The sequence below is a fragment of the Trichoplusia ni genome, unplaced genomic scaffold (genome assembly GCF_003590095.1).
Source record: "Trichoplusia ni isolate ovarian cell line Hi5 unplaced genomic scaffold, tn1 tig00002287, whole genome shotgun sequence".
Taxonomy (NCBI): domain Eukaryota; kingdom Metazoa; phylum Arthropoda; class Insecta; order Lepidoptera; family Noctuidae; genus Trichoplusia; species Trichoplusia ni.
Window position 1 is genome coordinate 1 of NW_020800248.1, and position 25547 is coordinate 25547.

Below are 25547 nucleotides of genomic sequence, written 5' to 3' on the forward strand. Positions count from 1 at the left end.
GGAATGACAGCAGATTCGATTTGTTTTGCTGTTGTGCCCTACGAAGCAAAAATTGGGCCAATTACAAAGAAATAAACAGTTTCGAGTCTTCTTTTCTGATTGTATATTGCAAATACATAATATGTATGTTTGGAACGAGTTGGAGTTTAATTATAGATGTATTTGACATTGATATACTGAGTCTACGTAGGTTATAAAGGATTTTTGGTATTCCCAATTCAGTTTTTGAGGTTTTTTTTGTGATTTGGGTCTGACTAGAAGACTTTTCTATGGCTTTGAATGACTTCGATATGCACCAAACACAAGCCCTTTCACAGTTAAACATATTAATAAAGTGGGGTTTCAACTAGGGTTGATCAATGCGTGTATTTTGTGAGAACATAAGCTTATTCAATTGTTCTCCAGATTCTGGTATGTCCAGGAGTCACATCAACTCAAATTTTGTCGGGAGCAAAATTCAAAATCACACTTTATGTCACAAGGAAATAAGCCTAGGTATTAACATAACTAAAGCAATGTTTCAAGACTTCGTGGCAAACAATTCATTTGGAAATCTTAATTGGCATAATTTCTGCACTGTTTGAAAATTGAATTTTATTTTTATAGGGCCCTGAAGCCGCTAATATGTTTCATCGGGAAAATGTCTTACTTGGCTGGAGGGATGGCCATCACCATCCGTGGGAGGCAGGCTAGCCGAAAAGAGGCCCCAATTCTGGTGGTAGCCCCCCACTCGTCGTTTTTGGACAGTTGTATTGTCTATGCCACCAAAATGTCTTCAGTCATCGTCAGGAAGGAGAGCATGGACAATTACGTTGGAAGTACGTGTTCTAAGTCTTCTGGGTTCTGGTGATGGGGTTGTGGTGGTGGTTTAATTGTTCTGGGATTTGAGTCACTGTCTTTTGGGTTGTGCCACCGTTTTTTTTTGGTGATGGTGTATATGTTTAACGTGTGCATGTTTTAAAGTTACTAAATGTCACGTTTTATTTAGATCCATTTTCAATTTTTGTTTTTTTTTTTTGTGATTTGGGCTCGTGTTCAAACTAGACATAGCTGAAAACTTTTCGGATCCTTGTTCTAAGATTGCAATATCTATAAAAACAATTATTTTTGTGTAAAGCAAAATATATTAGGTCGATCCCGTTTTTACAAAGAATTTATTAGTACTAGGTATTAGTGATCCTCTGTTGGGCAAAGACCTCCCTGTTCCCTATAACTTAACGGTTTTTTTCGTGGAAACACGCAAAACTTTGATCTGCTTTACTTTCAAGCTACGTAAAATAATTTCGATATTAATGCACGTATTATATTTCTTTAACTAGTCTACACATGTAGACTTTGACAAAGACACATTGAAAAACTATTTATGTATCTATTTAAACTATTATCATATGCCAAACAAATTGAATGCAGTACTGTACGTGTGGACACATAAGTGTTACAGCTTTCATCCATTCATTCTCGCATCCATGTCTAATCCGGAACAGAAAGGCGACCATCTCCTCATGAAGTAAGACTGTTGCGATTGTGGGACAGAGACGTCGCTCTATACCGTGTAGAGCGCTGTCCTGCTCCCACAGCTGCGTAAGGTAAACTTTACATAGTGGTGGTAGGACCCCAGTTGGACATCCATGGACGTTTGTCTTTTGTCACGTTTGTATGTTTTCTCTAAAGCTTTGTGTTAACGTCCATAGCGAACAATGCATGTGGAATCGATTTTGTTCAGCCATTCATTCGCTTTGTTCGGGCCTTATTTAGAAAAGGCTTCGATGTTACGTTGCTTCTATATATGTGTAAGTATTTTAAGTCTACGTCCGGGTATTGGTTTAAATTCCGTAGGGGCTAACTAATGTAAAATCTTGAATTCCATTGGGTTTCTAGATCTTCATCAGATATAATATTAGTATAAGACTGAATAATATCAGATTGCTAGTTGTTCGTATGGACAAATAAGGGTGACAAAAAATGTTTGTATGTGGAAAGCAAAAGACTGAGTGATGTGGTGTGACTCAGTGAGTGTGAGAGCTCATGTCCAAGCAGACCGCCTTAGGCTGAGTTGAGACAACACTATCTACTTGGACTTGTTTTAAACCCTAAATGGCATGCATTAATAATAACAAAATTTCATATTGGGTGATCTTGTCAAATTGAAACCTATTTTTATCTTATTTTATTCCAAAATAAGTTATATGGTTCATCATAAAAATTATCAAATCATTTATACGAATTTGGTTACTTAGGAGTACTTTAATGCTCACATTTTCTCTTCTCCCTGCGTGCCTTACCTGTGGATAGAAACGGCGCAACAGTCTCCACAGCACAGCACACATTCATGTCAACAGAATTGATCTCAGTCATCGATAATCTATCATTCGGTAGCGATCCTGTAACCTAGTACAGTCAACAGCAAAGGCATACGAATAAAGTCAGATATTCAATACTAATGAAAAAAATGCAGCCATCTTTCTGGGCACGTTTCCCGACTTTGGCAGGGATGAAGATGTCTTTTTTGACGCTTTGTAAATAATGTATATTATTCATTTTATATTGATATAGTTTAAAAGGTGTAAATATTAGTTTATTTTAATTATTTGTAATAAATGAAAAATAAAGAAATTATGCAAATTGATGAAAAAAATATTTAAAACTAATGAATAATCAGTTTGTATCAGAACTGTGTTGCGTCGAATTAAAAAGTATGTAAACTGAAGTACCAGCGAGCTTAGTATAACCTTTCAGATCATTTTTGACCATCTACTTTTACTGTTGAGTATACCTAGGTATATACACAGTTGAAGTATTGACATTCGCCATATGACATGCGCACTGCGTACGGCGGATGCATTTCATGTTTGTTTTATTATTGGAATTAAACTGTTGCTTTGGTAGGTCGTAGTTCGATGTTCTTAACAAGACTTTCATTCTAGTTGATATCAATGTTTGTCCGTCGTGGGGACAGAAAAAGCGCCACGTCGAGCACCAAAAAAAAATTATGGTGGGATGTACCACTCGCCAAAAAAATATAATTTTACATTGAATATATGAAGTATTATATTCTGTTATACAAAGACAGCAATTTAAAAGAATATCTGGAACAGAAAATGAATAGAAACGTAGTAAATTAATTTAAACAGTTTGTAACAAAGTTGTGGTGGAAAACATTGCCGATCTTGCTACAGTGGGTGCTTACAACTATAATTACAATGTGAGGAGTCATCAGCGTGTAATTGTACGTCTGATACACTTACTTTCACAAACAGTTCATTTAATAACTGTTGGAAGACTTAAAAGAATCTATCATTTTATAGAAACAATCTTGAAAATGATTCTTTATTAAATGATGCAACGGTTTCGCACGCAGTTCGACTCGTGGCACCGTCGCGTCAGCTCATGACTCCGGTTGGGTCCGAAACTAGTCATGCAACAATCTCGATAAATAAGCAGGAGAAACCGTTGTATCATTTAAGAATCTATTATATCGTATGAGTGACACTAACCTACATTTAGGGCTAGATAGATACTAATATCACTGATACCGGAATGAATTCTCTTGACCTATCCTCCTATGTTCAAAATTTCTTCGCGTCACCCACGTAAACACGTCTTTTATTTAGGTGCCCATACCTAGGCACCCATTACGATAAATACAACTCTAACTATAGTCCATTAGGTTCATTTTCATATTTCCTTTATTTTATTACCCAGAAGATGACAAAGAGATGATTAACATGGCTGTTAACACTATGCCTTTGCTTTATTGCTTAGTTCCTGTTTTTCAATTGTGGTTTTCAACGGTTTTCTTTTTTATTACATCAAACGAGGCTGTATAGCCGTTAGCTGTTTTATGGCAAGTAATAAATGTTGTTCAGTTACTAAATAATATTGTTTAACAACAAAAACTTGCAAATAAACACCTGCTGCGCCGACCTTCATACAAAAAAAAATGTCGAAAAAATCATCAAGAAAATCGGTTCATCCAGTCTGAAATTCTGAGGTGCAACAAAACAAAAATATTTTTTTGAAATCGATTGAGAATTTGTGAACTTCAGTAAAATAATGGTAAGTATCAATCATATTATGGATAATTTTTTTAAACAAACTCTAAAATCCTCATTGTTGCTAGTCCGACTCGCACTTGACCGGTTCTTTAAGTTTTTACATTGACTCATAAATGTTATTCTCTTTTGGACAAAGATTTCATTAAATGTTTATTTAAGGGATAATTGAGGGACCTCAAAGCGTCCTCAAATTATGTGCTCAACAGTTTCAAAGTAAACAATTTAAATAATAATCGACTGTTATTTTTATTTGCATCTTTCGTTGTTTTAATGTCCATCATAATTATGTTTTCCGAGATTCGTACTCTATTTTGTGTCAAGAACATGTACTTGTATTTGTGTATTTGTGTCATTTGTGTCATGTATTTGTGTCATTAAATATTCATCAAATCTAAAAACAACGCTAAAAGAACAGGATATACTAAAAATGAGATCGAATCCACGCAGCCTGTATAACTAGACTTAAAAATGCATGCTGGAATATCGAATCAATACTCGCCGCTGTCTGGCGAGCGCAGGGCTCAATACCACCACTGTCCTAACTAAAACTGTATTTGTGGAAGCGAGAGAGTGATACACGATGTAGAGTGTCGTCTCTGTCCCGCAACTGCTTTAGTTTTACTTTTACAGATGATGGTAGATGGTCTAGTCTTCTTGAATGATACTCGGCTATCGAGATCGTGTTTGTTTTTCTAAACTGCATGTTACTGAAAGCAAGCCTTTGTACTAATATTAACTCAAGTCAAAAAACTTGAAGTTCATTTAAAATCAATACTATATTGCTACTTTTTTTCAAGACTTTAGATGAAATTTTGTTAATTAATAGATACACATTTAATATCAAACCTCAGCAATGATCACGCACCGTAATCCCTCTTGAAATGTCAACAACCTGATTTCACATCAAATATGCTTAGCCATACATTGTTAAGTATAGTATTTTAATTCTATAGGTGTAGTATCCAAGCTATTCCTCGTGACTTTGCCTGCCTGTATGTCCTTAATAACTGCAAAATTACGACTCTCTTTTTCGGATGAAAGTAGCTTGTTTTAGGTAAGGTATCTGCTCCCTCCAGATTAATACCAATTTTATCGAAATCTGTGCAGCTGTTTGAGTGTGAGGAAAGAGGAGAGCAAACAGACACACACACTTTCGTATTGATAATATAAGTGTGATTCAATAGTGACGTGAGACACGAAATGCTAGGGCTTCTCGCCGCCTCAGACTTAGCTATTATAAGGCTGGGAGACAAGGCCAACTCGCCACGATACGGTATTCTAACCTCTAGTCTCCGAAGGACGTCTATTTATTACTAGTATCTTGTGTTTCATGACTCCATTTTTCTAAATCATACTATGAACATATACGATGAACAGTCAGAAATAAATCTGCGTTTTTTTGATCAAATTAACGTATTAGGTATACGTAAAGTTAGTTCAAGGGCTAGGAGCATCATCATCATATCCTAGCCTATGTTGGTGTCAACTTTCAGTCTTCTGGATGCAGCAGTACCAGTGTTTTACAAGAAGCGACTGCCAATCTGACCTCCTCAACCCAGTTACCTAGGTAACACGATGCCCCTTAAGGGTACTGTTTGTCAAACTTTAAAGACCAAGAGCTAGATGATTAAAGGGAAATATGTTCACTGTATCGAGAAGCAATTATCAATAAATATAGAGCAAGACAGATAACATTAATAAAAGATGAATATTATACATTTAAGTAGTTGCCAACATAACCAATGGTAACTCAAAAGCAACCATTTCTATTATTTCATGTCAGTTTTCTGCATTCAATTCTAGTATTTTTTTATGGTAATTGAAACTGTTTATTCCGTGTCGCTCGCGTGCCTATCTAGAATTTTCTAGAAAACATAGGCTCGTTCTAGGTTTCATGAAAAACGCTAATTTGATTTGAAACGGCTGTAGCGTGCAGGGCCTTACTAAGTTAAAGGGCAATAACCTATTTCATGTTCTGAATTTTATTTCATTTAAAGAAATTATTTAGGCTCTTAAATAAAGTACCAAAAAGAAGAAGTAGGTATTGGTAAGTATTATATACATAACTAGCTGTTGCCCGCGACGTCGTCCGCGTGGTTAGAAGTTCTATCGAGGTAGAATATTTTTCCCTGTTTTTGCCACATTTTCCATTGTATCTTCGCTCCTATTAGTCGCAGCGTGATGTTTTATAGCCTAAAGCCTTCCTCGATAAATTTTCAATTTGGACCAGTAGTTCCTGAGATTAGCGCGTTCAAACAAACAAACAAACTCTTCAGCTTTATATATTAGTATAGAGTAGATAGGTATAGGATAGAGTGTATAATACATAGGTAATATATTGACCTATATCTATAGTATACCAATATTGTAGACAAAGTCTGTGTGCTTATGTTATATGTACGAAGTCTTTGGATCTACTGGTCAACTTTTGCCAAAGCCAAGTTATATTTTAGCGGCAAAGCTATAAAATCATATTTTGCATGGGCATGGTTCAGGTAGTCTAGAAAATATTTTCAAAAAATTACTTAATCAATTAAAGTCAAATGATTATCATTTAATGTTTTCAACATTATATACCAACCAATCTTAATTCTTTAATATCTTCAGAGTCTTAACTCTAAGGCAAACACTGTTTACCTTTCGCTGTGACTATCGTTAAGCTATTAGCGAGACCGGGACAACTTCCGTGTTCCATCATAGTGTCGGAAACGAGTTCAAATTGAAAATCGATTAATCGCTTGCTTCTGACATACATACATAAGCCTACATCTGCTTGCAAAGGTCAGCTAAATTTTTAATCACCGATTTTTTTAACTGGTGTTGTTTCCCGGACATGTTTTCTCTACCTTAGATTTAAAACCCATCAAATGTCGATCTTAATGGTTTTCGTTTTTACTATCAATTTAAGACTTATTTAATTTATTTTAGATAAGTCTTAAATGTCTTTTTTATGAAAAAAACTACCGAAAGACTCCATGATAACTTACAAAATCATGCATTAGAAGATCAATTGTGCACGCATATTAATATTATCTGCTGGTACACACATGGTCTCCGTTTTGCTGATGATAGGTTTTAGAAGTGATAAATAACTTTCATAGAAGTCTAAAATACTAAGTAATAAAAAAAATGATTTTGAATAGTATACACGGTGATTTTTTAGTCGTCTTACAAAAGGAGCCCAGTTCATGTATCCGACGTTAAATACCCCTAGGCGCGATTATTATTTTTTCATCCTCAACTAAGGCAATAAGAACAAAGAAAAATTAAACAAGAGAAATCTGAAAATACCCTTAAAAATGATAAAAACGCTGCCGCCCGCGCCCCTCACCATTATTACAAGGCTCGGACTGCGCTTGCAACGGAGCTGTGTTTCTAAAAAACTACGAAACGAAAAAATGCATTTTTAATTTATTAAAATCTCTTATATACCTATTTTTTTATCATGAACGTGTTCTAGTCATTGGATACATGAACTGGGCTGCTTTTGTAAGACGACTAAAAATCACGGTGTATAGTACGAGTATATTTGAAAGAAATTACAGTTTTACGAGAAACTTCCGGAAAAATTGGACCAATAAAATGTTCGCCATGTCACAACCGGCTTTAAAAAGGAAAATCTTCAGATTAGATAGTCCTGGTACATTCTTGGTTGCATCGCCTTGGAAATCCGCTGCTATCTTATTCCGCTAATCGCATTGCATTTTACGGCTGCGTACCGTTCTAATTTTACAGCACCAGCTTTTCCTCGCTTTCTCCATTTACTTTGTTCTTCTCAATGTTTAGACTTTAGCTATAATAAATATGCTTATTTTAACGCTCCATTGGAATGAGTAAGTACTAGAAAATTGTTTCTATTGACATTTTAAACGTTTTGCCGTGTAATAAATATGTGGCTTACAATATTTCCCGACAATACGTACTTATGTAAGAATTTCTACTTAATATTGTATAGCGAAATGTAGGAAAATGTGTTTAGAAGTATAAAGAACACCGTTAAAGTAGTTACATTGTTATAGAACATAAAATAGGGATGACGACATCCTTTTTTTTCAATTTCATTCCGGTCGATCATGAGTAGTAGTGTACTTATACGTATTTTTTCTTTTGTTCCGCGAAAATAAATTGATCAAATTATAGTCAATGGAACCCACGCGTAACATCACTTTTGTGTATAACTTTGCGAAGGTGTTACCTACTTCACTAACCCCCTATACTTAATGAACTTAAAAGCAGTTTATCTTTGACAATTTTTGCTCTCCAAATAAAGGCATATATGTCCAATATTTTTTTAAGTGATCGTTTAGGCGGAGTTACAGTTTACATATTTTTGTGTTTTATACCCAGTCGACATCCGTATGTCAGATCTATTGATGTTAAAATCAGCCAACATTGAGTTGACTACAGATCATGAATGTCGTAAGAAGTGTTTACTAAAATAACTGCTTGTTTCAAAATTATTTCTTCAAATTACATGCTAATTTAAAACCGATCATGTCCAACCGAATAAGGACATACTAATCCAATCCCATTGCCTCATTAAAAGGATTCCCATAAAAATATGTTAAGGTACTCATTGAGTGTCTCGTATATTTTCAGAGCTGATCAACTACACACAGCCCGTGTACGTGTGGCGGGATGACCCTAACTCCAGGCAGAACACCATCAAGGAAATCATTGAGAGGGCTACCTCCAAAGAGGACTGGCCTCAGGTATGGATAGGATATCCTTTATTATTATTTGTATCTCTTTTCTGGCTCGGGATAACTTCATGGGAAGAGACTCGGTCCTTTTTAGGGCTTACACGGGGACAAAGGTCCAACATGTACAGGCCTTGTTGAGATTTTTTGTCCAAAATGTGATGGGGTATCTAACAGGGACCATCCACTTCTGTCTTATAAAAGAACAGATATGGACGGCCCAAGGTAGCTACAAAACTACTATACTAACTACTATTAGAATATCCTTTATTATTATTACTAGCTTGGAACGTCCCACTGCTGGGAAAAGGGTTCCCCACTGTTCTTCCACTCTTTTCTGTCATGAGCCGCGCCCGCGAGTGACCAGATAGAAAATTATTTATTGCATACTAAATGAAAAGAAGGATGGACAAACATAAATAGTTACATGGTGCCACAATGGACGGACTTATTTCTAAGAGACAAACTTTGGTACTTTCTATCCTAATGACGAATGAAAATGTCCCGAAAGAGCGCTAACTGTCCCGGTACTTAACATTGGCCCTCGATATGCTGACATGATTTATGTTATACAAACAGAGTGTACATAGCGAGTGAAACAATTAATCGGAATAGGGAAACTTATGTAGAATACTATAACCGGTTAGAACGAGTATGGAGTAATCGGTAAAGCTATTCCAAAAGGTTATTATCAAGCAAAAACTTTTTTCTAAAATGTAAATTTTTCCTCGCACAAATGTCATGTTATTAATTTTTAAAATAAGTTTTATTCAAGGACAAAATATTATTAAAATTTGATAGCAGCTAGGAAATGCCATTGTTATAACGATGCTTTTGCCGGCTTCCTTATATCCGTCTCCTTTTTTTCTGATAAATTACGAAATCTTTTGTAATTTATTTTAAATATTTTGAATATTATTATTATAAATAAAAATATTCATTTAGCATAAAAGAACTTTTGTTTATACTTACTTTGTGATACCATTTTTTTTATTTAAAACATTCCCTTACGCTTATTTTTGGGCATAGCCTAGTTTTGGACTCAACCGTAGTCCTTAACCATGAGCTGATGCGGTGGTTCGGTCACGAGTAGACATTTCAAATCGCGGCCAGGCCACCTGTAAACAAAAATAATTTTGAATCTGCCCCACGTTATTATAATAACCTTCAGTACCAATTTTGGGCAACAAAATAGAAGTATAGTAGCTACTAAGACTATCAGTTTAATCTAATACCTGATCTAGTTACGTAACAGATAGCTACCTGTCTGGTGTCGGCACCGCTTGGTACTGATTTGCAAGATTTCCGAACACAAAGGTATATTAGTAAGTTATCCAAAGCAACAATCTAGCACATGACTATAACATAAGTCTGATAGGGATGTTCAGAATGGAATTTATTGAAACGTAAATAACGAAATTAAATAGTAACATAGGTTTATTATATAAGCAGGAAGGTTCAAGTATTTCGTATGCCAAAATGTAGTAGGTATCCAAGTTTTACGTATCGCTAAGAACGTAATTGATTCTTCAATATTTTTTTTCGTTTTGCGTTTCGCAATAGTGCTCTTCTTTGGACGTTTAATGCTCCACGCGGTTAAATAAAATCAGTATTTTTTTGTATTTTTTCAATATCAATCCACCGCAGTTCACGTCCATTAAACAGTATTGTTATCAAATCTCCTATTTATAAATGTTCCACTCTTGAGCGTTACCAAATATAAATTCATAAAACGGCAAGGTCACCACATCTTTCTCTTTCATCACTAGCAAAATCTTTATTTTAAATCCATCATTTACTTCCAGGTCCTGATATTCCCTGAAGGCACATGCACAAACCGCTCTTGCCTGATCACGTTCAAGCCGGGTGGCTTCTACCCCGGCGTGCCCGTCCAGCCCGTCACCATCCGCTACCCCAACGCCAGGGACACAGTCACCTGGACCTGGGAGGGGCCTGGAGCGTGAGTACCTGTCTACCAGCTACCTTACTTCTATACAAACATCAGCTAGTATCCTTATTCCACCCGATGGCGTAATATATCAGGGCACGGAACAGTCATCTGGAAGTCCATAGAGAAACAATGGATTTTAAACAACATAGTAAGGTGTCTTATACGGTACTTTAAATTGGACATTGAAAGAAGTCGTGGTTCAACAAAGGGGGGTGAAGCGAAAATGAATATTTTATGCAAAGAATGGAAGGAATAGGAATATTTTATGCGAAGAAGGCTTGATTTGTATTCCATCATAAGCAGTCCTTAAACTGTCGCATTCAGTTCGAAAATACTAATTAGGTCGTCGATGCATCAAAAACTTATGTAGGCATGTGTCGCAGTGGACAGTGGATCCTTGTAGGTTGAGTTGGTGATATCAATTCTGATTTGATTCACAGCCAACTTTCTTAACTTACTTACAAGCATATACTTCTATTCTAAGCCATACATTTATTTTTTGAAAACATTTTTCCCTTTTATCTTTTTGTTTTGGTAATGCTTAACGCAAATGCATAAAACATGTCATCATCACATTTCAGTCTGAAGCTGCTATGGCTGACCCTGACTCAGGTGCACAGCTCCTGCGAGATCGAGTTCCTCCCGGTGTACTACCCCAGCGAGGAGGAGAAGAGAGACCCCAAACTGTACGCCAGGAACGTGCGAGATGTAATGGCCAAGTAAGTTATTGTTTTGTTTTCCTTTTTTTTTAATTACTCCTGCCGTAAAGACAGGCATCCTTGTGTCCCGGGGGGTTTCACAAACATACAAATCACATGCACAAAGACACCCAGACTCAGAACAAGCATTCGTGGATCACTCAAATGCTTGTCCTACGCGGGGATCGAACCCGCGACACGTCGCGCACAGTGGGCTTGATGTGGTGACCTCAACCAAGTGTTCAAAGATGTTGTGGGTACATATGCTTGTTTTAAGTCTTGATTCTAACTAAATTCAGCTATTTTGAGAAGGTAACTGCGCAATACGATGCCCTTAGCTAGACTGCCTGTACACAGTACTATAACTTTCCGATAGCTTACAATCATTTTTCGCATTTCAGAGCTCTTGGAGTGCCAGTCCTGGACTACACGTATGATGACTGCCGGCTGATCGCGCGCGCCAAGCAGTTGGGCATCCCCTGCGCAGCCTCGACGAGGGAGATCAGTGAGATTAGGGCACAGCTCGGGTAAGCATGTACTTTAAATGTTTAGTGTATTTTTTTCGAAAAATATTGCTGAATCTGGTAAATCAAACTGAAAGCAACATATTGGAGAGCTAATAGCCGTTTATGTTCATGAGCACGAAGACTTTTTGTGTTATCTCTTTTACTTTTCGTCTTGGGTAAGGATACCCCATGTCCCTTTTTAAAGTTAGACATATTATTTACATTCTTAATTATTCTAAGTCACCATTCAGAAACCTTGAAAGACAAATATCGTGTGGAGACCTGGATTTTCTGGTATGCCAATCCACAGTGAGCTAGTGCAGTGATCAATGCTAAACCCTGCCCTATATTGGAAGGGAAAGTTCCAAGTTCTAAGTTCAAGGAAAATTCTTTTTTTGTGCCCAACAGTGAGGCGTACATAGAAGCTGATATTATTATTAGTCTGGAGTATAGCGGTTTCTTAGGTTTACCGACGTTTCGGCACCTTTGCAGGTATCATGGTCACGGGAGTCCGCCCGTGACCGCGATGAAATCGTGGAGTAATGTCCAGTAGCAAGTAATATTGATTCTGCGTGCAGGCTGGAGCGCTCGCAGCTGGAGCTGCAGCTGTGCGCGCGCGGGCCGGGCGCGGGCCGCTGGGTGGGCCGCGAGGAGTTCGCGCGCAGGCTCGCGCTGCCGCTGCACCACACCACGCACAGGCTCTTCGACATCTTCATGCAGGTGAGTGGGGGCCGGGGGATCTGGGGGTGGGAATACGTTAAGAGGTGGCCCGTAGAGGTTTTATACTGTGACAATGTCCAAAACTCTCTTTTTCCTTAACTTTATCTTCCAAGTTCCATAATTTTACGGTTCAATTTAAATCATGGCGTGATGATATAATAGAAAATTTTCTAAAATCAAATAACGCTTCATAAGATCATAAAATTAAATGATGTCCAGTTAATGTTGACCCTTTAGCCAAAAAAATGTCTACAATTCGCAGAGGTCAAGTGGTCTGGTGTACTTCCCGGACTACCTGCTGTGCGCCGCCTTCCTGTCGCTGCAGAACGCGCCGCTCACACAGCTGCTGTCCATTGCATTCAAGGTGAGTTATGTATAGATATACATCCTTTTCATCCAGTGTAAAGTCGAACCCGCCCACGCGAAATACGTTGTATGTCGTTCGGCCAAGTTTCTTAGCGTTTTCCCAATTATGTTTGGGTAGGCTTCCCGTCTAACCGCTTTCAGCTCAGTAACCGTATTTTACAAGGAGCAACTGTCTATTTGACCTCCTCAACCCAGTTGCCTGGGCAACACGATACTGGTTGTTAGACTTTCCAGCTTTTGGCGACTCGTAACGATTGTCAAAGAGGCATGACCATCAGCCCCCAAATTAACTTGCCTTCCGAAACACGTAGGAACTCGTTATGATAAAGACAGTAACCCATCTACGGACCAACTTTGATGGGGAGTTCCCCATCTATATGATGTATGCATTCAGAAATATGTATATAAGTACGTTTATCAGTTAAACTTATAGTTCAAGTTTTGCTTAGTTTGAGACTAGATGGCGTTGTATGAAAGGAAAGATAATTTGACTGCGATCTCTGGACTGTTCGTTGTAGGATGTATGCCTTAGATTACTTGCCTATAGATTAGTTTGGTGAGTAGTTGAATCAGTGCGATGTTCCCCGATGCAGCTGTACGACGGCAACCGCTCGGGGCGTCTGTCGGGCGCCAACTTCGAGGAGGTGGGCACGCGCTGCCTCGGGCTCAGCGCAGACGACGCCGCGCACGCCTTCGCGCACGCCGCGCCCGCGGACTCGGGACAACTCACTTACGGTAACTTACACACTTACTGCACTAACTACGGTTTCAAAAAACATTTTTGATGTTACGAGAGGATCTTCTTTTTGGCAACCGATGGAATGGCGGATGAAGTTAAAAAAATGTCTTTATACACTAATTTAAAAGAGGGTCGGTAGCCTTGTAGCATTCTTTCATTTACTGATTAGACCCAACACAAGTTTTAAATGATTGAAATTTATTAATGTTATTAAATCTACCGCAAGTCATCTGCAAGTTCACAAAACAGATTATTAAAATCAAATGTCTTGAGAGTGTTATTCGTAAACTAAGAAAATTGACAACGTTGAAAATATATGTTTAACAAGGCCCCTTACATTTCAGATGAATTCATCGCATACGCTCAAAAGAAAGCGGAATTCTCGTTCATTTTCGCATCGGAAGGGCATCACAAGCCCAAGTCCCAGTGAGAGTCGCCTCACATCCCGACCGTCTGCAGCCAAGTGCCCTAGAGATGCAACAATACTCAGATTTAAGGCCGAGATACGTAAACATCACTTAGGTTTACATTTATACACAGTTCGTGTACAAAGAAACAACGAATTCTAAGGAATGAACTGAAAAAAAAATGGTTTATATGCTCTCATTTTTTAAACCTGTGTCTGTTTTATGATTTTTTATAGAGGACAGTCGCTCTTGTGGAAGCGAGACAACGCTATATACAACTTTTAGCGCTATCTAGCTTCCACAATGGCAATAATCGTACTAAAAGCAGGGCGAATCCCCGCGAAGGCAAGCGTTTGTGTGATCCACGAATGCTTGTCCAGGGTCTAGGTGTCCTTTGTGCGTCTGACTTAATTGTTTGTAAAGCCGCGATACGAAGTTTAAATTCCTTAGTAAGAGAGTCGTTTTGCTTTAAAAAAAAGCTTTATTGGAGAGCATAATATAGGTGTGAGTTTATAAGTGTTTTTATTTTGAACGTTTATATATCTCGGCCAAAGTCAAGGAATTCCGAAATTTCATTCCGAAAATTGTCTTCGATCAAAATAACGAAGTAAAATAGTTTAATTATGTTCTTCCATAGATTGTTGTTGATAGAGTGTTTTATTAGTACTTGTGGTTAGTACACGGAACCTTTTGGACAAAAATAATAATCAAATGAATTCCCTTTTATGTAAATAAAATTAAAGTATTACTATAAAACTGTCCTTGTCTTACAAAGTATCGTAAGCAATATAGTTACCGGCACGGATCTTGAGCGCTCGGCGGAAGAGTGGGGATCGCTTCGCGCATCGTAAAATAAAACGCCAATCAATCACATTCACACAAATTCTTTCTGCAGCAAAGAAAGAATCCCTCATGACAGCTATGACGCGATGCGCTGCAGGCCAATCACTGCACTTTATCCGCCCCGCGCCTCACTTCATACCGCAAAAGTGACACAAAAAATCACTTCTGGGCAGATGAAGGTCAGCGCTCAAGATCTGTGCCAGTAACTATACCTAATCTTTCACTGATATTGTCGTAGTAATAACTGAGAATACGTCACCAGTTTTCACTGTTTTTATTATAACGCGCGCGTCGCGATCTCTTTCAAAGTCCAGAAAATTCAAATAAGATATGTATTTTGTCCAAAAGATTCATTATAAATGTAATGCGCTTCCTATCCGTTATAATTAATTTCTTGAAGATTTTGCTTATTGGATAGATATTGTGTATTTACTCATCACACAGTATTTAATTATAGTTTTACGAACAACATATTGTTTTAGGAGCTCATTACATAATTGATATTTTGTATAGAATACTAGAATACCGGTAGAGTTTTACCATTGAGCCCTGTCGTACACGATATAAGTTTCCGATATTTGACGTCTTAAGACTCTAAATAACGCCATCTAGTTTCAAATAAACTAACAACTTTTTAGTTGTAAATATTATAGATGTATTACACCCATACATGGAACAAATAATAAAATTGTGCTCATCACACAAATCAATCCTGGGTGGGAATTGAACCCACGACCTTCATTGTAGCAGTCAGGACCACTGACCACTAGACCAACAGGCGAGTCAATGCCTATTGCAATTTGTACCGTAGTAGACTCTCATATCAAAAACTGAATCATTCTCGTGTATGGCAAGACTCATTATAATTTCGTTGACAATTTATTTTTGACATTAATAAGAATATTTAAATATAAGTTAACAGTGAACCTAGCGTCATATGGTAAGTTTCATGTTTGCTCACATTTATATAAAGCTCATTAGTAGCCATGTGTTATGTAGTTTGGCCTTATATTTCCATTCAAAGAAGGATGAATTGAGGAGCAACATCGATAGCATTATATAATTAATTATAATTTAATAAAAATGACGTTTAAATTAGGGGCAACTGCGGACAACTGGCATGTGAATTTAGAATAAAAATAATATGAATATGAACTGAAAAAGTACGGGAATTGGAATTAAGGTCTTTTTGAAATACAACTTTTGCCCATCATTAACAAAATGACAAGGAATCATCTTCAATTTATGAGAAATGGACTCACCAAATAAAACTTTCACCAGTTAATTAATTATTGGGGTACATTTTTCAGAATAGGCCACATTCTTCTTGCGGATTGTTTCTATTGGCAAAAACTTGGTTTCGAAATGGCCTATTATTTCCATTTCACGTTTTATATCATCATAACTCTAATTATGCTTGTGGCAACGCATAACTTTGCCGAGAATATTCATCCTAGCAAGGCGTCGACCACATCCTCTTAAAACGAGACAGCGCTATATAAGGTGTAGTGTTGTCTCTGTCCCACAATTTAAGAGACGCCAAGTGTTTAGTATAAAACTATTTATTTGTGAATAACTATAGTCTTATGCCTTATTCCATAGATTATGTAGAGTGAACGAGTCAATTATTGGCGGGAAATATTAAAAAAAAATGGCTTACATGCATTTTTCTAATAATTGTAAATTAAGTAAATCAGATAGTATAGTTTATTATAAACTGTGTGCTTCTAATTATTAAACTTGAACCCCTAACTTACACGTATTCAAAAAACGAAATCGGTTACCTCTTTCTAACTTGTACAGAAGTCGTAAGTGCGAAAGAAACAAGATTTTATAACGGAAAATGTATTTGAATATTTGTTTGTAGGGAGGTTAGAAGCCAATAATTGGCCTTTTCACAATAAAGTAATGTTTTAGGAGGCCATTTGTTATATGTGATAATTTTAAGGGCGTAGATAACAGTACAAGCTAATAAGATGCTAATTAATACTGCAATTGAGATTATTTTCCAACGACCCTTGTGCAATTTAATGTTTTCCGGCCTGTACTTCCTTTAGAATAGTTTTATTCCATTATTTAGACGTTAGTGAAGAATCTTAAAATAAAAGGAATTGTTTTATTTTTAAAGTCAAGGATTATTGTCCTATTTTGTTTTTTTTTTAATGTTATTGAAATAAAAATGATTCTTTAATTATGCTTCTGTCTTTCTTTATCCACTTCGTTATGACATATCTCGGCCCCTGATTTGTATGACAATTTACTCAACTACGATAAAGTTGCCAAGGAACAAAATATAAAAAAGTCGTTATGCGTTATGAATATCGATCGCGATTTAATCTATATCTTTACTAATCTATACTTCTATACTATAAAGCTGAAGAGTCTGTTTGTTTGAACGCGCTAATCTCAGGAACAAATTGAAAAAATATTTTTGTGTTAAATAGACCATTCATCAAGGAAGGTTTTAGGCAACACCATCACGCTGCAACAATGGAAAATGTGGAAATCACAGGGCAGGTATAAATCATAACTTATATCTTCTAACCACGCGGACGAAGTCGCGAGCAACAGCTAGTAGCAAATAATTAATCGCAAAACAATACAAGGGAAATAGCGCCTTTAATTTTAATGAGTAGAAAAAATATTAATAATAGACAACACAAAGTAATAGACAGTCTGTTTAATCAAAGGTGAAAGCTAACTGCAACATGTTGCGCTATCTATTAGATGTTCAGCTGTGTCTATGATCGTTGGATCGCGGAGGTAGATGTCCTCTTCACTGCTTACTATTACTTTTCATTTTTTCAAGTGCCAGTAATTCCTTTTTGCTCAGTTTTTTTGAACCCTGTCTCGGCCCTCTAAAGATCACAAACTGCTCATGGATTAGATATATCCTCTCAATGAGGTTTGTGATATCAGTGTTACAAGCCAATAGCTTTTCGTAAATTACGAGGAACCATAGGAAGTGTGTTTTCCAGGGGAGGTGCCTCATCTGTCCGTACAGACTCTCCATTTTGTTGACGATGGCCGTCGCGGCCCCGTACAGCACCGCGATCTGGTACCCCTGCTGTTTCCTAAACTTCTGCCGGTAACGCCACGTCTCGTTGACTCTGCCCTTCACGTAGAGAATGCTCTGCCGTATCATATTCATGCACTTTTGTTTCACGTAAGGGTTCTGACCGTGCGCCTCACTGCCTTTTCTTCTAAGATCGTATTGCTCACCGTACCTCGATTCTATTCGGTCGATCGCCTTCTTAAGCGCGTCGTGGTCTAAAACGTGGATGTCAAGACTGTCGTCCTTATATTCGTAGTTCAAGTCTTTGGTTCCATTGGTAGCATCCAAGTTTCCCAGGATGATGTCGGACACGGAAATGTCAAAATATGACGTGTTGCTCAGTTGTTTCAACAATATAGCTCCGAGCATGTCAGCGTGGGGTAGCGGTTGACCAGGAGCGGTATTCAAACTCGCCAGATTTATAAATGCTAAAATCAGGATAATTGATTGAGAGTATATTTTCATAAACCTAGAGCCATTACTTGTTATTCGAATGCATTTTAAGCCACACAGGTCTGTAGCCGTGGTGTGTGAGAGGCCATGACTGATAGTGCAGCGTCTCACTTCCGCAATAGCATTAACTGTGCTCCTGCCTGACTAAAAACAATGCAAGAGACTATAGATATACGATTATAATTGATTTAACGAATTTCGTTATTTTAATTTAGGAATCTATTGTTTTATAGCGGAGCTCTTAGTGTCTAAACACACTATGCCGACCGTACGCGACCGAAGTTGCGCGGCTGATTTTACGTTCCAACGTATTCGGCTGATATGACACACCATAAGTGCCGAACTTACGCGGCAGAAATTCAGTTGCGCAATTTTGCGTATATATTCAGTGTTTCGAGACAAACAGCTGGGCAGACAAATGCAAAATAAAGTGATCCTGTTAAGGTTCCGTTATTAATTTTGAGGTGCGAAACCCGAAAAATGGACTATTTTACAGTAATAGCAATTGCAGAGGCTTTAGAAGAGGACAAATACAAGAAAGAATATTATGTGCACCCATTGAATTCTACGAGACTACAAGATGGCCAGTTTCAACGTTATGCAAAATACAGAGCCTATCCAAAATACAGAGCCTCCGTCGGCAATCGAACCGAACTTCGGTCGTTTATAATGTGTGTTCTAGAGAATACGTTGCCGCCGAATTTCCGCTGAACTTACGTCCGACTGAAGTTCGGCTATACGCTATAACGCAACGTAATTTCGGCATAATGTGTCGCCAGTAATTCAAATAGCATTGCAGGCGTAATCATGCCGAACTTCCGTCGCGTATCCTCGGCATAGTGTGTTTAGACACTTAAAACCATCATTGTGGGTAGATACCTAGATGGTTATAGGTGCTCTAGCATCTCAGTCAGCTCCATAAAATAAATATTGCAATCTTATGTATTTAAAATATGCATGCAACATTTAGTCAGAAACCGGGAAGCGGGGATTCAACTGTGATGACTCTGATTTCAAACAATGGCCTAAGTGAATGTACCTAAATAAAAACTTGTAAAAATAACACAAAATAGTACTTACAAGAAAGAAAAACTAATACTACGTAAAACATTTTTAAAACATGAAATATTTCATAGCAAAAACATTTACTGTTTTTTATCCGTAATAAGATGAAAGTGAGTATAGTTTGGTCATAAACTGCTTATCTCAAGTTTTAATTATTACATCATTGAGTTAGGTATATTGTTCTTGTGCACGCAGAATTCCAATGCATTGCCATGCACTGATATAAAAGCGAGGAGATTCACGTTAGTAAGAGTCTGCCACCACCCGCTTCCCGGCGGTGCCATGAGGACCCCCGTCATACCAGAAGGAAAAGTAATATGGTACCTCCCACAACACTACGTTGAAACTCTAGTAAAATATAGTAGAAAAATCGGTGGGAAAGAAGTAAAGGGATTATGCCGTAAGGCAAGTAACCACAACCGGTGGTTAGAATAAGCTTCCTAACGACAAAAAATGGTCAACTGCGAGTCAGATTCGCGCTACTTAGGGCTTCGTGAATATGGGCTTTTTCTTTTATATGCGCTATAAGATATTGTTACGTACTAATTTTCAAGTGTTTGAGTTAAGGTACCCTGAAGGTTTTGATTTCCATATGAGTGTTGAATATTTGCGGCAACGCTCGGATGTCACCACCTTGATTACAAGGGCACTAGTATAATAGTCGCCTGGAGAGGTATGTGATGACTTCCAGCTACCGTAGGTGCGAATTTAATCACATTCATTTTGCACATTTTTCAACTAAGAATGGGAAAAATTAAGACCGCAACACAATCAAACAAACAGTTTATGTATTATTGTATTTAAATGGAAACATTTTGCGTTCACAGCGATTTCTGTTGATGTGATGGAGGTAACCTGAATTTATTCATATCCTTCTTGCTTATTTTAGGCATATTCTCTTTTGGTCCCCTGATAACTGCGAACTGGTCTTGGATTAGGTATATCCTCTCAACGATATTAGTGATATCGATGTTAGAAGCCAATAGTTTTTCGTAAATGACGAGGAACCATAGGAAGTGTGTTTTCCAGGGGAGGTGCCTCATCTGTGCGTAGATGCTCTCCATTTTGCTGATGATGGCCGACGCGGTCCCGTACAGCACGGCGATCTGGTACCCCGGCATGCCCTTAAACCTCCGCCTGTACGACCTCGTGTCGTTCAACCTCTCTCTCACGTAGTGAATGCTCTGTCTTATCATATTCAGGCATTTTGTCTTCACGTACGGATTCTGACCGTGTGCTTCAAGACCTACTCTCCTCGTATCTGCTTGTTTAGCGTACCTCATGTCAAACAACTTTATTACCTTCTTAAGGCCGCGGTGATCTAAAACTTTGATGTCGAGATTATTTTTCAAATATTTCAAGTGTTTAGTTTGTCGAGCAGAGTCCGGTTTTCTGAGGATGATGTCTAGTACGGCATCGTCAAAGTATGATCTGTTGCCGAGGTGCTTTGACAGTATGTCTTCTAGAACGTCAGCGTGGGGGAGACGTTGACCAGGAACTACTTTTATACCCATTGAAATTTCAAGTGCTGAAATGAATATTGAGTGATGAAATGTTTATTTTTATGAAAGACTTAGGTATGCTGTTCTGTAGTTGCCGGGCGTAAAAAAAATATAAAAAGCACGGTCAAATTCGAGTCAAAACAAATCAGTTTCAAACCTCTAAATTTAATTTTCATTAAGCAACACATCATGTGTGAAACCTTTAGCTTTTAACCTACATAGCCTGTACGCCCTGTACAGTAATATTGTGAGGTTCGACTCTTTGGATACGTAACGAAAGTACAACTTACATGAAACAAGAATTAAAGTGAGACAAAACATTTTAAACATGAAATTATTTGACAGCAAAATATTTTACTGGGTGTGATCCGTAGTTCATTACAAATGGGTATGGTTTGGTAATAAACCACTTATCATTAATTATTACGACAGGTAGTTACATAACTTAATTAGCTGCACCTATGCTAATACTACATTCGCGCCTACCTATTGTTTTCTTAAAAACACGCTTGGACACTTGATGACAGTTCATTTAGGCACGTGATGCCTATTTAAGTTGTGATCGTGGTTATAATCTTTCTATACTCATAATAATTTAGAAAGCTTACTAATATTGTGGATCATGATCACGGATTTAGACGAAACTTGGTACAAAGATATTTTATAATCAGGACTAGCTGTTGCCCGCGACTTCGTCCCCGTGGGTAGAAGATATAAGTTATGATTTAGGTATACCTGCCCGGTTTTTTTCACATTTCCCATTGTATCTTAGCTCCTATTAGTCGCAGCGTGATGGTTCAGAGCCTAAAGCCGTCCTCGATGAATGGTCTATTCAACACAAAAATAATTTTTCAATTTGGACCAGTAGTTCCTGAGATTAGCGTTCAAACAAACAAACTTTGAGCTTTATATATTAGTATAGAGTATACTCGTAGATATAGATTAGCACATTTAATAGTTTTTATCAGGATTTTAATGTTCCCGTGGGATCATTTTCGATTTGCAGCGGGTGACCCCGTGGGCGACAACTAGTTAAGAATATTAGTAGTTTACTAAGAAATAATTTCAGAACAAGCTGGACCACGGAGCTTACCTTTTCATTATCATTAAACTATATTTTTCCTCAAGTGTTTAAAACCAAGTATACAAAGCGGCCAAACTCACTAGCTTAGGATACCGATAGATACAAAGGACCTATAGTCAGTTATTTTTAAAATTGGGGAAGTGAAACGGCTCATTATAAAGTGCAAACGTGGCTATAATACCACACTGTTAAAGAAAACTGACACATGTGTAAAAATCCATGCTTATGTTTTAAATGCGATAGTATCTCTGTCTGTCTCGCTTTCACTCCAAAACTACTTAACCGATTACAATGAAATTTGGTACATAGGATCTTCTAGTTTGAGAAAGGACATAGGCTAATATGTAGAGTTTAGAATAAAAGATCGAGATATCTAATAGATAGATAGATAATAGAATAGATAGGCTTTAAAGTTGCAAGTCAAAGAAGAAATTTTGCTTAAAATTGTTTAAATATGTTTGAGTGTCTGTCTCTCTCTGTGAACTAAAATCCACGCGGACGGAGTCGCGGGAAAGAGCTAGTTTTAAGATGAAGGAGTAACACGTACGATGTCATCGTGTCTACCTCACTAATATTCGTATGCCGAAAGGTAGAATTTATAAGGACTTTCGAACTTATGTTTAATTAAATATCTTAATATAATAACTACATTCTATAGAAATAAAGTTCCTTCTGATTTCTGAAAAAAAGGAAGAAAAAGCCCTCTAGGATTTCGAAGTGGTTTTGTAAAATATGTATTTTGGATGTTTGTTAAGCAGTTAATCTAGATTTCAATGAAAAAACAGAAGCCCGTTATGTTGACTTTATTGGGACATTTCCCCTTTACAGTTAGGCATTAAGAAGCGACGAAGGGTGAGCGAATCAGGTCCTGTCAAATGCCTAACAAAATACATCTATTAGCAAAAATCCATTCTGGAACCAAAAGGAATTTTTTTGGACATGGAAGAAACAGAAATTTTATAAAAAAAATGGGTTTTTTAAATTTTTATATGGTCCAAAATTTGGTTATACATTATTAAGCCATTATTAGTACCTAAGCTGTTGCATGGCGCTTGTTCCTTAATAATGATATGTCGATGATATTACAATAGATATATAATTATTTTATTACTTCTATATTCAGTGGGTTTGTATTTTGTAGCGGTCATATTCCAAAAGCAGGTAGTTGTTGAGGTTTATTTGTAATTACGCCATTAATAATCACAGGAAATCGGACTAAAATTGGTCATACAATGTCTTAGCGTGTTGGGACAGTTAAGTCCTATCAAGAGTAGTTCATTTCGTCTGCCAAGTCTGGACCATCTTTGTCTTTATTCTTCTTCTTCTGTTTTTTCTTTTCTTCTGCCACTTTTGCTTTGAAAAGATTGTCAACCTTGATTAACACCCACCAAAGGTATTGGAAATCGACACTCACTCTTGCGGCTTTAGCGTGAAGAACCATTTGAGGATCGACATAGTCCCACGTCCATCGTTTATAATTCCCGTATGTGAATATTTGCATGAGCTTATTAAAAAGCCTGGTCAAACGCCGATAGGTGAATGCAATTCGAAACCCTGTGTCTTTGGAATTGAAGAACTTATTGTCTTCAAGTTCTTTGACCTTATGCCTGCCCATGTAGAGCGTTTGCAGCATGCAGTCAATGGTTTTGCGTTTTATCATATGTTTGCTGGCGTCCTCGTAGGGACCCTGGCCGTAAGTCCCGGGCAAGACGGCCTGCCTCCTCGTCTGGTTCGTCCCATTTTTTGGTTCTTCGTGTACAGCTAGCTGATCCATTATCACGTCCATTTTTTTCTTGAACTTTTCTATGTTAATTTTGTCGATGTCTATTGATACGTTTCTGATGACGGCGTCAGGTATGTTTTCCAAGTCCTTGCTAGTTTTCTTTGAGAGTGTCGGCAGGATTTGTTCAAGTGTCGGATACCTTAGGAGTTCCAAATCTATCTGATCTAAGGGTTCGAGCATAACGGTGTCTGTGTGGTTTTTATTTTCGACGAAGGGAAAGCCGACTGGAAAACAATATACATCAACAGGTTATCTAATTTGAATATAACTATGTAATATAATAATATTCCATAACTTTCACACAGTTGCGTGAAAGATGTTTTTTGTTCGTTTTCAGACTAGATGGCTTCCCATCTATACTAATATTATAAAGAGGAAAAATTTGTATTTTTGTATGTTTGTATTGAATAGGTTCAAAACTACTGGACCGATTTCAAAATTTCTTTTACCATTACTTAGAGGGATTCTTCCGAATTCGTATAGGCTATATTTTATCCCGGATAATAAGCTTAAAAAATAAATATCCACCCGTGCCAAGCCGGGGCAGGTCGCTAGTCTCAAATAAAGAAAAACTTGTATTATGAGTACTAAACAACTGATATACAGACTTAAATATTTCTTAACACATACATATTATTGACAAATTTTAGACAGACATTAAATTTATAGGTGCTTCACAATCATCTATCACCTATAGGTACATTGGTGTATATTAATTGATTCTAAAAACTTACGGAGATATAATAGAACCAACTTCATTTTATTAATGTGTTAAAGATACAACTAGCAGCGAGAAACTTTCCGTAATGATCCGCTATGGAAATTACTTGTTTCGTTATGTAACTAATTACTAATTAACGAAATTCCAACATTTTATTAATGTTTTTAACTATCCTTGTAATGTATTTTTTTCATGTTATTAACAGTATTTAATACTTTTAATACAGCCGTCATATTGTAGCAAAAGAAAAAACTATATTTTTAAAGTATATTATGTGTTTTAAATTGTACACTCTGACTCTGACTGCCGGCAGCAAGGAATTTAATACTCATGTCGTTGGGGGTTTCACAAGCATACTATTCTTCACATGCACAGAGACACTCAGACTCAGAATAAACATTTGTGGATCTCACAAAGGCTTTTGTTCTACGCGGGGATCGAACCCGCGATACGTCGCGCACAGTGGGATCGGCGTGATGACTTCAACCACTCGGCTATCTGTGCAGTCAAATTATCTAATATATAAAATTCCCGTGTCACGATGTTAGTTACCGCACTCCTCCGAAACGGCTTAACGGATTTTTACCAAATTTTATATACGTAAGGATTGCTCACACTAAAAGAAAGTATTTTATTTCTTGGACGCAATTTTTTGTTTTTATTTTTTATAATGTGGCATTAAAAATACATACAACCAGAAATAATGTATTAGGCAAAACAACGTTTGCTGGGTCAGCTGGTACCTAATTATATATTTTCTTTTTGACCAATGTTTGCTGGAAGCATTACTTCAGCTCGCCTATAGTACCAAATTTGTACGCCTTTGTTAACTTATATATTGTTCACATGCACGAAGACACCAATGCGCAGAACAATTATTCATAGATCACATAAATGCC

The 25547-nt window shown here is 37.2% G+C and overlaps 2 protein-coding genes across 2 annotated transcripts; one reads left to right on the top strand and one right to left on the bottom strand.

Annotated features, from left to right (window-relative positions):
• The first annotated feature begins 275 nt into the window (after nucleotides 1-275).
• On the top strand, nucleotides 276-16637 carry LOC113507517 (lysophosphatidylcholine acyltransferase). The gene is made up of 9 exons (XM_026890372.1): nucleotides 276-818; nucleotides 8655-8767; nucleotides 10561-10715; nucleotides 11288-11425; nucleotides 11806-11931; nucleotides 12489-12630; nucleotides 12893-12994; nucleotides 13590-13731; nucleotides 14080-16637. The coding sequence occupies exons 1-9, from the start codon at nucleotides 641-643 to the stop codon at nucleotides 14163-14165; spliced, it is 1182 nt and encodes a 393-aa protein (XP_026746173.1). The 5' UTR covers nucleotides 276-640; the 3' UTR covers nucleotides 14166-16637.
• Nucleotides 16638-22932: 6295 nt separating this feature from the next.
• Nucleotides 22933-24295, bottom strand: LOC113507518. Its single transcript, XM_026890374.1, has one exon. It carries the CDS (start codon nucleotides 24105-24107, stop codon nucleotides 23409-23411), a length of 699 nt encoding a protein of 232 aa, XP_026746175.1. The 5' UTR covers nucleotides 24108-24295; the 3' UTR covers nucleotides 22933-23408.
• Nucleotides 24296-25547: the final 1252 nt, after the last annotated feature.

Coding starts and splice junctions, on each gene's coding strand:
- LOC113507518 (XM_026890374.1), bottom strand. CDS start 24,107: ATGCTCGAACCCTTAGATCAGATAGATTTGGAACTCCTAAGGTATCCG.
- LOC113507517 (XM_026890372.1), top strand. CDS start 641: ATGTCTTACTTGGCTGGAGGGATGGCCATCACCATCCGTGGGAGGCAG. Junction 8,768..10,560: donor CCAAAGAGGACTGGCCTCAG/GTATGGATAGGA, acceptor ATTTACTTCCAG/GTCCTGATATTCCCTGAAGG. Junction 11,426..11,805: donor GTGCGAGATGTAATGGCCAA/GTAAGTTATTGT, acceptor TTCGCATTTCAG/AGCTCTTGGAGTGCCAGTCC.